The sequence below is a fragment of the Pristiophorus japonicus genome, chromosome 3, assembly GCF_044704955.1.
Source record: "Pristiophorus japonicus isolate sPriJap1 chromosome 3, sPriJap1.hap1, whole genome shotgun sequence".
In the NCBI taxonomy this organism is placed as follows: domain Eukaryota; kingdom Metazoa; phylum Chordata; class Chondrichthyes; family Pristiophoridae; genus Pristiophorus; species Pristiophorus japonicus.
The window spans coordinates 223,251,590-223,263,812 of record NC_091979.1 but is presented as its reverse complement, the minus strand read 5'-3'; the positions used below and the strand labels follow the sequence as shown (position 1 = coordinate 223,263,812).

General features: G+C 48.9%; 1 protein-coding gene across 4 annotated transcripts in view; it reads right to left on the bottom strand.

Annotated features, from left to right (window-relative positions):
- Positions 1–12,223, bottom strand: part of LOC139260126 (E3 ubiquitin-protein ligase BRE1A-like) — a 94,477-nt gene that overhangs the window by 41,118 nt on the left and 41,136 nt on the right. For all 4 annotated transcript variants that reach the window (XM_070876313.1, XM_070876315.1, XM_070876314.1 and 1 more), the window contains 2 exons: positions 12,017–12,094; positions 11,377–11,496 (listed from right to left, as the gene is read on the bottom strand). In XM_070876313.1, the coding sequence (XP_070732414.1) occupies positions 11,377–11,496; positions 12,017–12,094 (198 nt within the window). The remainder of the gene's footprint in view (positions 1–11,376; positions 11,497–12,016; positions 12,095–12,223) is intronic.

Here is a 12,223-nt window from a genome sequence, read left to right as displayed (position 1 = left end):
TCGAGAGGCAGAGGGGGTCGAGAGACGGGGGGGGGCGAGAGGCAGGGGGGGGCGAGAGGCGGGGGGGGGCGAGAGGCAGAGGGGGGGGGCAAGAGGCAGAGGGTGGGCGAGAGACAGAGGGGGCCGAGAGGCAGAGGGGGGGGCGAGAGGCAGAGGGGGGGCGAGAGGCAGAGGGGGGGCGAGAGGCAGAGGGGGGGCGAGAGGCAGAGGGGGGGGCGAGAGGCAGAGAGGGGGCGAGAGGCAGAGGGGGGGCGAGAGGCAGAGGGGGGGCGAGAGGCAGAGGGGGGGCGAGAGGCAGAGGGGGGGGCGAGAGGCAGAGGGGGGGCGAGAGGCAGAGGGGGGGCGAGAGGCAGAGGGGGGGCGAGAGGCAGAGGGGGGGCGAGAGGCAGAGGGGGGGGCGAGAGGCAGAGGGGGGGGGCGAGAGGCAGGGGGGGGCGAGAGGCAGAGTGGGGGCGAGAGGCAGAGGGGGGGCGAGAGGCAGAGGGGGGGCGAGAGGCAGAGGGGGGGGCGAGAGGCAGAGGGGGGGCGAGAGGCAGAGGGGGGCGAGAGGCAGATGGGGGCGAGAGGCAGAGGGGGGCGAGAGGCAGAGGGGGGCGAGAGGCAGAGGGGGGCGAGAGGCAGAGGGGGGCGAGAGGCAGAGGGGGGCGAGAGGCAGAGGGGGGCGAGAGGCAGAGGGGGGCGAGAGGCAGAGGGGGGCGAGAGGCAGAGGGGGAGGTGAGAGGCAGAGGGGGGGGCGAGAGGCAGAGGGGGGTGCGAGAGACAGAGGGGGCGAGAGACAGAGGGGGCGAGAGACAGAGGGGGCGAGAGTGACAGAGAACAAGAGAGGCAGAGAACGAGAGAGACAGAGAACGAGAGAGACAGAGAACGAGAGACAGAGAAAGCGAGAGTGACAGAGAGCGAGAGTGAGTGACCGAGCGACAGAGAAAGCGAGAGTGACAGAGAGCGAGAGTGAGTGACAGAGAGAGCGAGAGACAGAAAGAGCGAGAGACAGAGAGCGAGAGTGACAGTGAGCAAGAGATAGAGAGCGAGAGATAAAGAGAGCGAGAGGCAGAGAGAGAGAGATAGAAAGAGAGCGAGAGAGACAGAATAGCCTCTAAATATGATTAACAGTTAAATACTTAGGATTCTTTCAGACTCAAGTGGAGACAAACTAGTTAGCTCTCCAGTAGTTTGCTAAATAGCCAGTTAGTTAAAACTAGTTAAAACCGGTTCTTTAAAGAGCTGACCAGTGGTGACTCATCTGAGACACAAGCAGTTTAAAAACCGAGGACTGGGTGCTGGTAGCTCGCAGTGCAGCAGCTCAGAGTGGGAAAACAGAGTTTGGTAAGTGGGAGTTCGGTGAAGTGGGGGGCGGGAGATGTTGCTTTGCCTTGTTTTTCCTAACTTTTTCCACAGAGCGATGGCGTACTTGAGAGCGGGAACAGACCGAGAGTGGGGATAAAAGCCACAGCAGACGGCTAGTGTGATCTCCTGCACTAGTTTCGAGCACCTGGTTGGGTCGGAGAGAAATTTTTCCCAGATTTTTTTCCCCCAATTAGCCTGGGTTTTTAATTTGGATTTTTGCCTCTCCCAGGTGAGGAGAACTCTGCTTGTGACACTGCAAGTAAGTGATTGGTTGTGATTGTGGGCTAAGTTTTTCTTTTACATTAACATATAGCACATCACTAAATTCTAAAAATTAACCTTTTATTTGTTTAACTAATTTAATAAACTATATAGGGTAATTACTTGATTAATGCTAAACTAATTAATTAAATAATATAATGGGAAAACAGAGATGTGTTGCTGCTGCAATATGTGGGAGCTTCTGGACATTTTGGTCCAGGGCGACTACATCTGCGGTAAGTATCTGCGGCTTGACAAACTTCGGCTCCGAGTTGAGCAGCTGGAGTCCAAGCTGCAGACATTGCGAGACATCAGGGAGGGAGAAAGTCACCTGGACCTTTTGCTCCAGGAGGCAGTCACACCCTCTAGATTAAATACTTTAGAATTGACACGTGGTCAGGGACAGGAGGGTGTGACTGCGAGTGAAGCAGGTAAGGCGATCCAGGAGGTAGTATTGCAGGAGCCTCAGTCCCTGCACTTGTCCAATAATTTGAAGTTCTTACAACCTTTATGGACAAGTGTGCAGACTGCGGGATAGATGAGCAAACTGACCAAGGCACCGTGGTGCAAAAGGCCATTCAAGTGGCGGATGTAAAGAGGCAGGTGGTTGTAGTAGGGGACAATATAATTAGGGGGATAGATAGGGTTCTCTGCTGCCGAGAGCGTGCGTCCCGAAGGTTGTGTTGCTTACCCAGCGTCGGGGTAAAGGACATCTCCTCCGGGCTGGAGAAGAACTTGAAGTGGGAGGGGGAAGATCCTGTTGTCGTGGTACATGTAGGTACCAATGACATGGGTAGTACTAAAAAAGAGGTTCTGGTGAAAGAGTTTGAACAGCTAGGGACTAAATTAAAAAGCAGAACCACAAAGGTAATAATCTCTGCATTATTACCTGAGTCATGAGCAAATTGGCACTGGGTTAATAGAATCAGGGAGATGAATGCGTGGCTCAGAGGTTGGTGTGGGAGAAGTGGGTTTCGATTTGTGAGGCACTGGCACTAATACTCGGGAAAGAGAGAGCTGTTCCGTGGGGACGGACTACACCTGAACTATGCTGGGACCAGAGTTCTAGCGAACCAAATAACTAGGGAGCTAGACAGGGCTTTAAACTAAATAATCAGGGGGGGCGGGGGGAGGACGGTCACAGTGGAGAGAAATCTAGAATGCTAAAGAGAAAAGAAAAGGAAGCCATGCAGGAAAGTGATTGTGGCAAGGATAACCCAGATTATGTCAGGAAGGGACAGAGCATGCAAACAAAAGAGTGCACTAATAAATAGGATCCAGGTAAGAAAAAATAGCGATAAGACAAATAGGGCTATACATGTAGTGCAAAATAATGTTAAGATGTCTAATAATAAAAAGACAAATCTAAATGCAATGTATCTGAATGCATGAAGCATATGTAATAAGGTAGACGAACTAACAGTGCAAATAAATGTAAATGGATACGATATAGTTGCAATTACGGAGACATGGTTGCAGGGTGAGCAGTGTTGGGAACGGAATAGCCAAGGATATTCGATATTTAGGATGAACAGGCAAAAAAGAAAAGGGGGTGGCGTGGCATTTTTAGTAAAGGGTGAAATCAGAGCAATAGTGAGAAAGGATATTGGCTCAGTAGAATCAGTCTGGATGAAGCTAAGGAGCACCAAGGGGCAGAAAACATTGATGGGAGTTATCAATAGGCTTCCAAACAGTAGTGATAGTGTAGGGGACAGCAAGCAGGAAATTAGAGATGCATGTAACAAGGGTACTACAGTAATTGTAGGTGACTTTAATCTACATATAGACTGGCCAAACCAAATTAGTAATAATACTGTGGCAGATGAATTCCTGGAGTGTGTATGAGATGTTTATTTAGACCAATATGTTGAGGAGCCTACTCGCGAACAGGCTATCCTAGATTGGGTATTGTGTAATGAGAAGGGGTTAATTAACAGTCTTGTTGTGCGGGGTCCTTTGTGTCATGTATTTAACTGTCATTGTAACCCATGTATAAACTGACTAGTTGTACACTGTGAGCACATTGACCACTAGGTGGTGAACTTGTGGGAGACACTCCTAACCTGGTCTTTCAGGTATAAAAGGGGAAGCTCCATCCACCTTCATCACTTCAGTGCTGGAATAAAAGTTGCTGGTCACAGAGTGACCTTCTCTCAAGCATGGGCCTCGTGTGCATTTGTACTGTAAAGTAAGGACATATCACTTTGGGGAAGAGTGACCATAACATGATTAAATTCTTTATTAAGTTGGAAAGTGAAGTAGTCCAATTCGAAACTAGGGTCCTAAATCTAAACAAAGGAAACTACGAAGGTATGAGGACTGAATTGGCTATGATAGATTGGGAAGATTCATTAAAAGGTATGACAGTGGATAGTCAATGGCTAACATTTAAGAAACGAATGCATGAATTGCAACAGTTATGCATTCCTTTCTGGCGTAAAAGCACAAAAGGAATAGTGGCTCAACCATGGCTAACAAAACATATTAAGGATAGTATCAGATTCAAAGAGGAGCGATACAAAGAAAAAGTAGCAAGCCTGAGGATTGGGAGCAGTTTAGAATTCAGCAAAAAAGGACCAAGAGATTGATTTAATAGGGGGAAAAATAGAGTATGAGAGTAAACTTGCAAGGAACATAAAAACTGACTGCAAAAGTTTCTACGTAAAAAGAAAAAGATTAGTGAAGACAAATGTAGGTCCTTTACAGACAGAAATGGGAGAATTTATAATGGGGAACAAGGAAATGGCAGAACAATTAAATAAATGCTTCGGTTCTGTCTTCAGGGAAGAGGACACAAATAATGTCCCAGAAATGCGAGGGAACCAAGGGTCTAGTGAGCAAGAGGAATTAAAGGAAATGATTATTAGTAAGAAAATAGTGCTAGAGCAACTAATGGGACTGAAGGCTGATAAACGGGTCCTTTTCAGAATGGCAGGCAGTGACTAGTGGGGTGCCGCAGGGCTCAGTGCTGGGATCCCAGCTATTTACAATAAACATCAATAATTTTAGATGAAGGAATTAAGTGTAATATCTCCAAGTTTGCAGATGACACTAAGCTGGGTGGCGGTGTGAGCTATGAGGGGGATGCTAAGAGGCTGCAGGGTGACTTGGACAGGTTAGGTGAGTGGGCAAATGCATGGCAGATGCAGTATAATGTGGATAAATGAGGTTATCCATTTTGGTGGCAAAAAGAGGAAGACAGATTATTATATGAATGGTGACAGATTAGGAAAAGGGGAGGTGCAACGAGACCTGGGTGTCATGGTATATCAGTCATTGAAAGTTGGCATGCAGGTACAGCAGGCGGTGAAGAAGGCAAATGGCATGTTGGTCTCTTCATAGGTAGGGGATTTGAGTATAGGAGCAGGAAGGTCTTACTTCAATTGAACAGGGCCTTGGTGAGACCTCACCTGGAATATTGTGTTCAGTTTTGGTCTCCTAATCTGAGGAAGGACGTTCTTGCTATTGAGGGAATGCAGCGAAGGTTCACCAGACTGATTCCCGGGATGGTAGGACTGACATATGAGGAGAGACTAGATCGACTGGGCCTGTATTCACTGGAGTTTAGAAGAATGAGAGGGGATCTCACAGAAACATATAAAATTCTGACGGGACTGGACAGGTTAGATGCGGGAAGAATGTTCCCGATGTTGGGGAAGTCCAGAACCAGGGTTCACAGTCTAAGGATAAGGGGTAAGCCATTTAGGACCGAGATGAGGAGAAACTTCTTCATTCAGAGTGTTGTTAACCTGTGGAATTCTCTACCGCAGAGAGTTGTTGATGCCAGTTCGTTAAATATATTCAAAAGGGAGTTAGATATGGCCTTCATGGCTAAAGGGATCAATGGGTAGGGAGAGCAAGCAGGAAAGGGGTACTGAGGTGAATGATCAGCCATGATCTTATTGAATGGTGGTGCAGGCTCGAAGGGCCGAATGGCCTACTCCTGCACCTATTTTCTATGTTTCTATCCCCAGGGCCTAATGATCTGCATCCCAGAGTACTAAAAGAGGTAACCATAGAAATAGTGGATGCATTGGTTGTCATCTTCCAAAATTCTATATATTATGGATCAGTTCCTGAAAATTGGAGGGTGGCAAATGTAACCCCACTATTTAAAAAAGGAGGGAGCGAAAAGACAGGGAACTACAGGCCAGTTAGCCTAATCAGTAGTAGGAAAAATGCTAGAGTCTATTATAAAGGATGTGATAACGGCACACTAAGATATCAACGGGATTAAACAAAGTCAACATGGATTTATGAAAGGAAAATCATGTTTGACAAACCTACTGGAGTTTTGTGAGGATCTAACTGATATATTGACGACAAAACTAGGTGGGGTTGTGAGGAGGATGCAAAGACGCTGCAAGGTGATTTAGATAGGTTGAGTGAATGGGCAAACATATGGCCGATGCATTATAACGTGGATAAATGTGAAGTTATCCACTTTGGGAGGAAAAACGTAAGGATAAAGTGATAAGGATAAATGGTGATGGCTTGGGAAGTGTCGATGTACAGCGGGACCTGGGTGTCCTTGTACACCAGTCATTGAAAGCAAACATGCAGCAAGCAGTTAGGAAGGCAAATGGTATGTTGGCCTTCATTGCAAGAGAATGTGAGTAAGGGAGCAAGGATGTCTTACTAGTGTTATACAGGGCCTTGGTGAGATCGCATCTGGAGTATTGTGTGCAGTTTTGGTCTCCTTACCTAAGAAAGGATATACTTGCCATACAGGGAGTGCAGTGAAGGTTCACCAGACTGATTCCTGGGGTAGCAGGACTGTCGTATGAGGAGAGATTGGGTCGACTAGGCCTGTATTCACTAGAGTTTAGAAGAATGAGAGGGGATCTCATTAAAACATATACATTTCTGATGGGGTTGGATAGACTGGATGTGGGGAGGATGTTTCCCCTGGCTGGGAAGTCTAGAACAGAACAAGGGGTCACAGTCTCAGGATACAGGATAGGAAATTTAGGACTGAGATGAGGAGAAATTTTTTCGTTCAGGGTGGTGAACCTGTGGAATTCTCTACCACAGAAGGCTGTGGAGGCCAAGTCACTGAATATTGTTGAGACAGAGGATCAGCCATGATCATATTGAATGGCGGTGCAGACTCGAAGAGCCAAATGGTCCACTACTGCTCCTATTTTCTATGTTTGTGTGTGAGAGCGAGAACCTCCTCGCTCTGGAGTTACAATAGAGACCAAGGTCACAGCAGTTTGAGCTTAAGATATATAGTATTGTGGAGTTATTCTAAATGTAACAATTGCCAACGAGTAACAGATCACGAACTTTCACGCAGTTATGGCTGCTGTTGGTATTCTTGGAGAGATTTGTTAAGGATGATGATTGGGAAGCCTTCGTTGAGCGTCTTGACCAGTACTTCATGGCCAACGAGCTGAAAAAGGCAGATCAAGCGCAGGGCGATTCTCCTCACCGTTTGCAGGTCCACAATATATAGCCTCATTAAAGATCTGCTCGCACCGATGAAACCAATGGTCAAGACACAGGAAGAGTTGTATACGCTGGTTCGGGAACACTCAAGCCAAAGGAAAGCATCTTGATGGCCAGGTATCACTTTTATACGCACCACTGCTCCGAGGGCCAGGACGTGGCGAGCTCTGTTGCCGACCTAAGACGCCTTGCGGGGCCGTGCGTATTTGCTGGATTTTTAGGGGAAGTGTTGCGGGACTTTTCCGTGCTTGGAATCGGCCACGAGGTCATTCTTCGCAAACTACTGTCTGCCGAATCTCTAGATCTGAGCAAGGCCATCACGATAGCCCAGGCTTTTATGTCCACGAACGATAACACTAAACAGATATCATTGCAGCATCGGAACTCACCGGCAAGTGCTGTGCATAAAATAACACCTTCAGCAGGCAGAAGTGTAAGTGGCAGGGCCTACACGCCCACAGAGGCCAGACCTAGGATGACAGAGTCCGCCATGGGGCGTGAATGTGAATCCATTAGCACCATGTTGGCGCTGTGGGGGTAATCATCGAGCCCATCAATGTCGATTCAAGCACTGTGTGCAAGGGCTGTGGAACAATGGGGCACCTCCAACGAATGTGCAGACATGCTGCAATTCACCACGTGGCTAAGACGACAGAAGATGACCGATCCAGCACGGATCACACTGAACGAGTGAGAGAGGCAACTCAACCCGAGGCTGAAGAGGAAGTGTATGGGGTACACACCTTCACCACCAAAAGCCCTGCAATAATGTTAAAAGTCAAATTAAACGGCATTCCAGTTTCCATAGAATTGGACACGGGGGTGAGTCAGTCAATTATGAGCCAGAAGGCTTTTGAGAAACTGTGGGGCAACAAGGCACAAAGGCCAAAACTAAGTCCGATCCACACCAAGCTGCGCACTTACACCAAAGAGCTCATACCAGTCATTGGCAGTACGGCAGTGAAGGTATCGTACGATGGAGCTGTGCATGATTTACCACTGGATTGTACCAGGCGATGGCCCAACGCTGTTCGGCAGAAGCTGGCTAGGAAAGATCCGATGGAACTGGGACGACATCAAAGCACTGTCTTCGGAGGATGATGCCTCGTGCGCCCAAATGCTAAACAAATTCCCGTTGTTATTCGAGCCAGGCATCGGCTACTTCACAGGCGCCAAAGTGCAGATCCATCTAGTCCCTGATGCACGACCCGTTCGTCACAAGGCCCAAGCGGTTCCATACATGATGCGAGAGAAAGTCGAGATCGAGCTGGACAGATTCAACGAGAGGGAATTATATTGCCAGTCGAGTTCAACAAATGGGCCAATCCAATTGTTTCGGTGTTGAAGAGCGATGGGGCGATAGAATCTGCGGGGACTATAAGGTGACGATCAACCGAGTCTCGTTACAGGACCAGTACCCACTACCCAAAGCGGATGACCTGTTTGCAACGCTAGCATGGGGGAAGTCGTTCACCAAGCTGGATCTAACCTCTGCTTACATGACACAGGAGCTGGCTGAACCTTCAAAAAAATTGACGTGCATCAACACGTACAGATGACTGTTCATATACCACAGATGCCCCTTTGGGATTCGTTCGGCGGCGGCCATCTTCCAGAGGAACATGGAGAGTCTGCTGAAATCGGTTCTGCACTGTGGTGTTCCAAGCTGACATCTTGATCACTGGCCGCAACACCACCGAACACCTGCACAACCTGGAAGAGGTTCTCAAGAGACTGGACAGAGTGGGACTCTGGTTGAAACGCTCCTGGTGCCAGAGGTCAAATTACTGGGGTGAAAGATTGCGGTGGACGGCATCAGAGCCACGGACTCCAAGACGGAGGCCATCAAGAATGCACCCAGACCACAGAATATGACGGAGCTGCGTTCGTTGGGGTTGAGCACTTTGTTGGAACCATTGTATTTTATTGCTACGAAAGGGTGATGAATGGGTTTGGGGTAAAGCTCAAGAGACAGCCTTTAACAAGGCCAGAAACCTGCTATGTTCCAACAAGTTACTTGTATTGTATGACCCATGTAAACGTTTAGTACTAGCTTGTGATGCATCCTCGTACAGGGTCGGCTGAGTGTTACAGTAAGCCAATGGGTGAGGCAAACTACAACCGGTTGCATATGCGTCCAGAAGCTTATCTAAGGCTGAAAGAGCCTACAGTGTGGTTGAAAAAGCATGAGCATGTGTATACGGGGTGAAGAAAATGCACCAATATCTATTTGGGCTCCAGTTCGAGCTCGAAACCGACCACAAGCCGCTCATTTCGTTGTTCTCAAAGCAAAGGTATTAACACCAATGCTTTGTACCTTATCCAAAGATGGGCACTAACGTTATCTGTGTATGATTATGTAATCGACCACAGACCAGGCACTGAGAACTGTGCGGATGCCCTCAGTCAGCTACCACTGCCCACCACCAGGGTGGAAATAGCGCAACCCGCAGATTTGCTTCTTGTAATGGATGCTTTTGAGAGCGAGGGGTCACCCGTCACGGCTCGCTAGATCAGGACCTGGACTAGCCAGGACCCGGTGCTATCACTAGTAAAAAAAAAACTGTGTCCTCAATGGGAGCTGGTCGACGGTCCCAAGGGTAATGTAAGACGAAATGAAGCCGTTCCACCGACGCAAGGATGAAATGTCCATCCATTCGGACTGCTTCCTAATGGGGGAAAATTTTCCCCAAAAAAGGCAGGGAAACGTTTATATGCGACCTTCACAGTACCCACCCAGTCATAATCGCCAGGTCGCACGTTTGGTGGCCTGGCATTGACTCGGAATTGGAGTCATGCGAACACCAATGCAACACTTGCTCACAGTTGAGCAATGCACCAAGGGAGGCCCGACTGAATCTGTGGTCATGGCCCTCCAAACCGTGGTCAAGGGTCCACGTAGATTTCACTGGCCCCTTTCTAGGAAAGATGTTCCTAGTAGCAATGGACGCTTACTCTAAATGATTGAATGTACAATAATGACTTCATGTACGTCACTGCCACCACTGAAAGCCTTCGGGCCATGTTCGCCACCCATGGTTGGCCCGACGTCCTCGTTAGTGACTGGACCATGCTTCACCAGCTCGGAATTCAACGAGTTCATGACCCGCAATGGCATCAACCATGTCAGGTCTGAGCCGTTTAAGCCTGCATCCAATGGTCAAGCGCAACGGGCAGTCCAACCATCAAGCAGAGCTTGAAACACATGACGGACGGTTCCCTGCAGACCCGGTTATCTCGGATTCTGCTCAGCTACTGCACGCGACCCCACTCTCTTACAGGGGATCCCCCTGCAGAATTGCTAATGAAGAGTGCACTCAAAACCAGGCTCTCCTTAGTCCACCTGGATCTCAATGATCATGTAGAAACCTCGCGTCACCAGCATAACATGTATCATGCGACATTGAGTTAATGACCCTGTGTTTGTTTTTTATTACGGTCATGGTCCCAAATGGGTTGCTTGTACTGTGTTCGCCAAGGAGGGGAACAGAGTGTTTGTTGTCAAACTTTTGAATGGACAAACGTGCAGAAAGCACTTGGATCAGACCAAACTGCGGTTCACTGACAACCAAGAACAGTCTGAAGAGGATATTACCATCATTGATCCACCCACACACCCAACCAGCAATCGACCTCGCGGTCAACTATGAGGATGAACCCACCATGCCCGACAGTCCGATCAGACCAGCCACACCGCAGCGCAGCAATGATCCGACCGACGCGCCCTTGCCAGGACTTCAACTCGGGCGATCAACCCGGGAACGCAGAGCGCCAGATCGCCTCAACTTGTAAATAACTTGGACATAAGACTTTGGGGGGAATGATGTTATGTATGTAAACATTACCAATGTGTAAGACTTGCCACCAGGGGCGGACCTGTGGGAGACCCAAGGGTCACCTGCATACCCTGGGCAAGCCGGTATAAAAGGCAGTCTACCATGCTGCCTCCTCACTCTGGAGTTACAATAAAGAGACCAAGGTCACAACAGTTTGAGCTTAAGATGTACAGTCTTGTGGAGTTATTCTCAACGTAACAACGAGCGAGAGACAGAGAGCGAACGAGAGACAGACAGAGCGAGAGAGCGAGACAGAGGGGGAAGAGCGATAGATCGAATGTCCTCCAGTGAAAGGCAATGAAACCCGCCAATCAGAGGAAACATAGGAACAGGTGAAGGCCATTCAGCCCCTCGAGTCTGGTCCACCATTTGACGGCAGTAGGTGTGAAGATGGAAAGGCGGCAATAGGAGTGGGCATTAACGCGACACAGCAATAGGAGGGTTCTCCGGCAACGGTTGGAGAAAAATTGGTTCCTGAACTCACCCTCAGCTTCTCATTGTCCCTGCCGACCAGCTGGAGGTCCTGCCGCAGCTTCTCCAGTTCGGAGAGGCGGTTCACTGCCAACTCCTTGTTCTCTTCCAGGTCAGAGTTCATCTCTTCAAACTGCAGAGAACAAAATAGACTCCTAAAGTCACAGGGCGCCCAAACCCCCATCTCCTCCAACCCACCGGCACTCCCCGGCTCCACTTGACGACAGCCCCATCTGTTTTCCACACAGGCTGCTATTTCTGCGCACAGGAAGATCCAAGGTGCAGGCAGGCTGTTAGTCATATGAAGCACTGGTTTGGTTGGTTGATGGATAATGTATCTGGCTCCAAAGGTCCCCTCTAATACAGCACCTTTCACCACCTCAGGACGTCATAAAACGATTCTGCGAGTGGGCATATTCTTCAGACCGAGTGTGACCTATTGGTACAGTCTGGCACACCCAGGGCAGTGACATTGGGAGACTTTCTTCCAAGTCACATAGTCAAGGATCTGGTAATAGGTGAGGAATTAAAGTGGCAGTTTCCCAGCGCGAATTAGCTCCATTGCACACTGAACGCCTTCGGTCTCGCAAACCGCGAGTCCCCTCCCGCCCCCTTCAAACCGCACAGTGTCTTAAAGTCCCGCGTCGTCATACCTTTCGTGCATTGATGGTCACTGTCCCACCGTACAGATTACTCGATCCCCCGTAAACTTTGTAACCTTTCGATTTCACCTACATCAGGAGATCAGAGAAAGAGAGCAGTCAAAATATCCGGTGCTGCACTTGCTCTGGCAGTGTTTGATGGGACATTGTCGAGGGAGCTTTACTCTGCATCTAACCCGTGCTGTACATGCCCTGGAA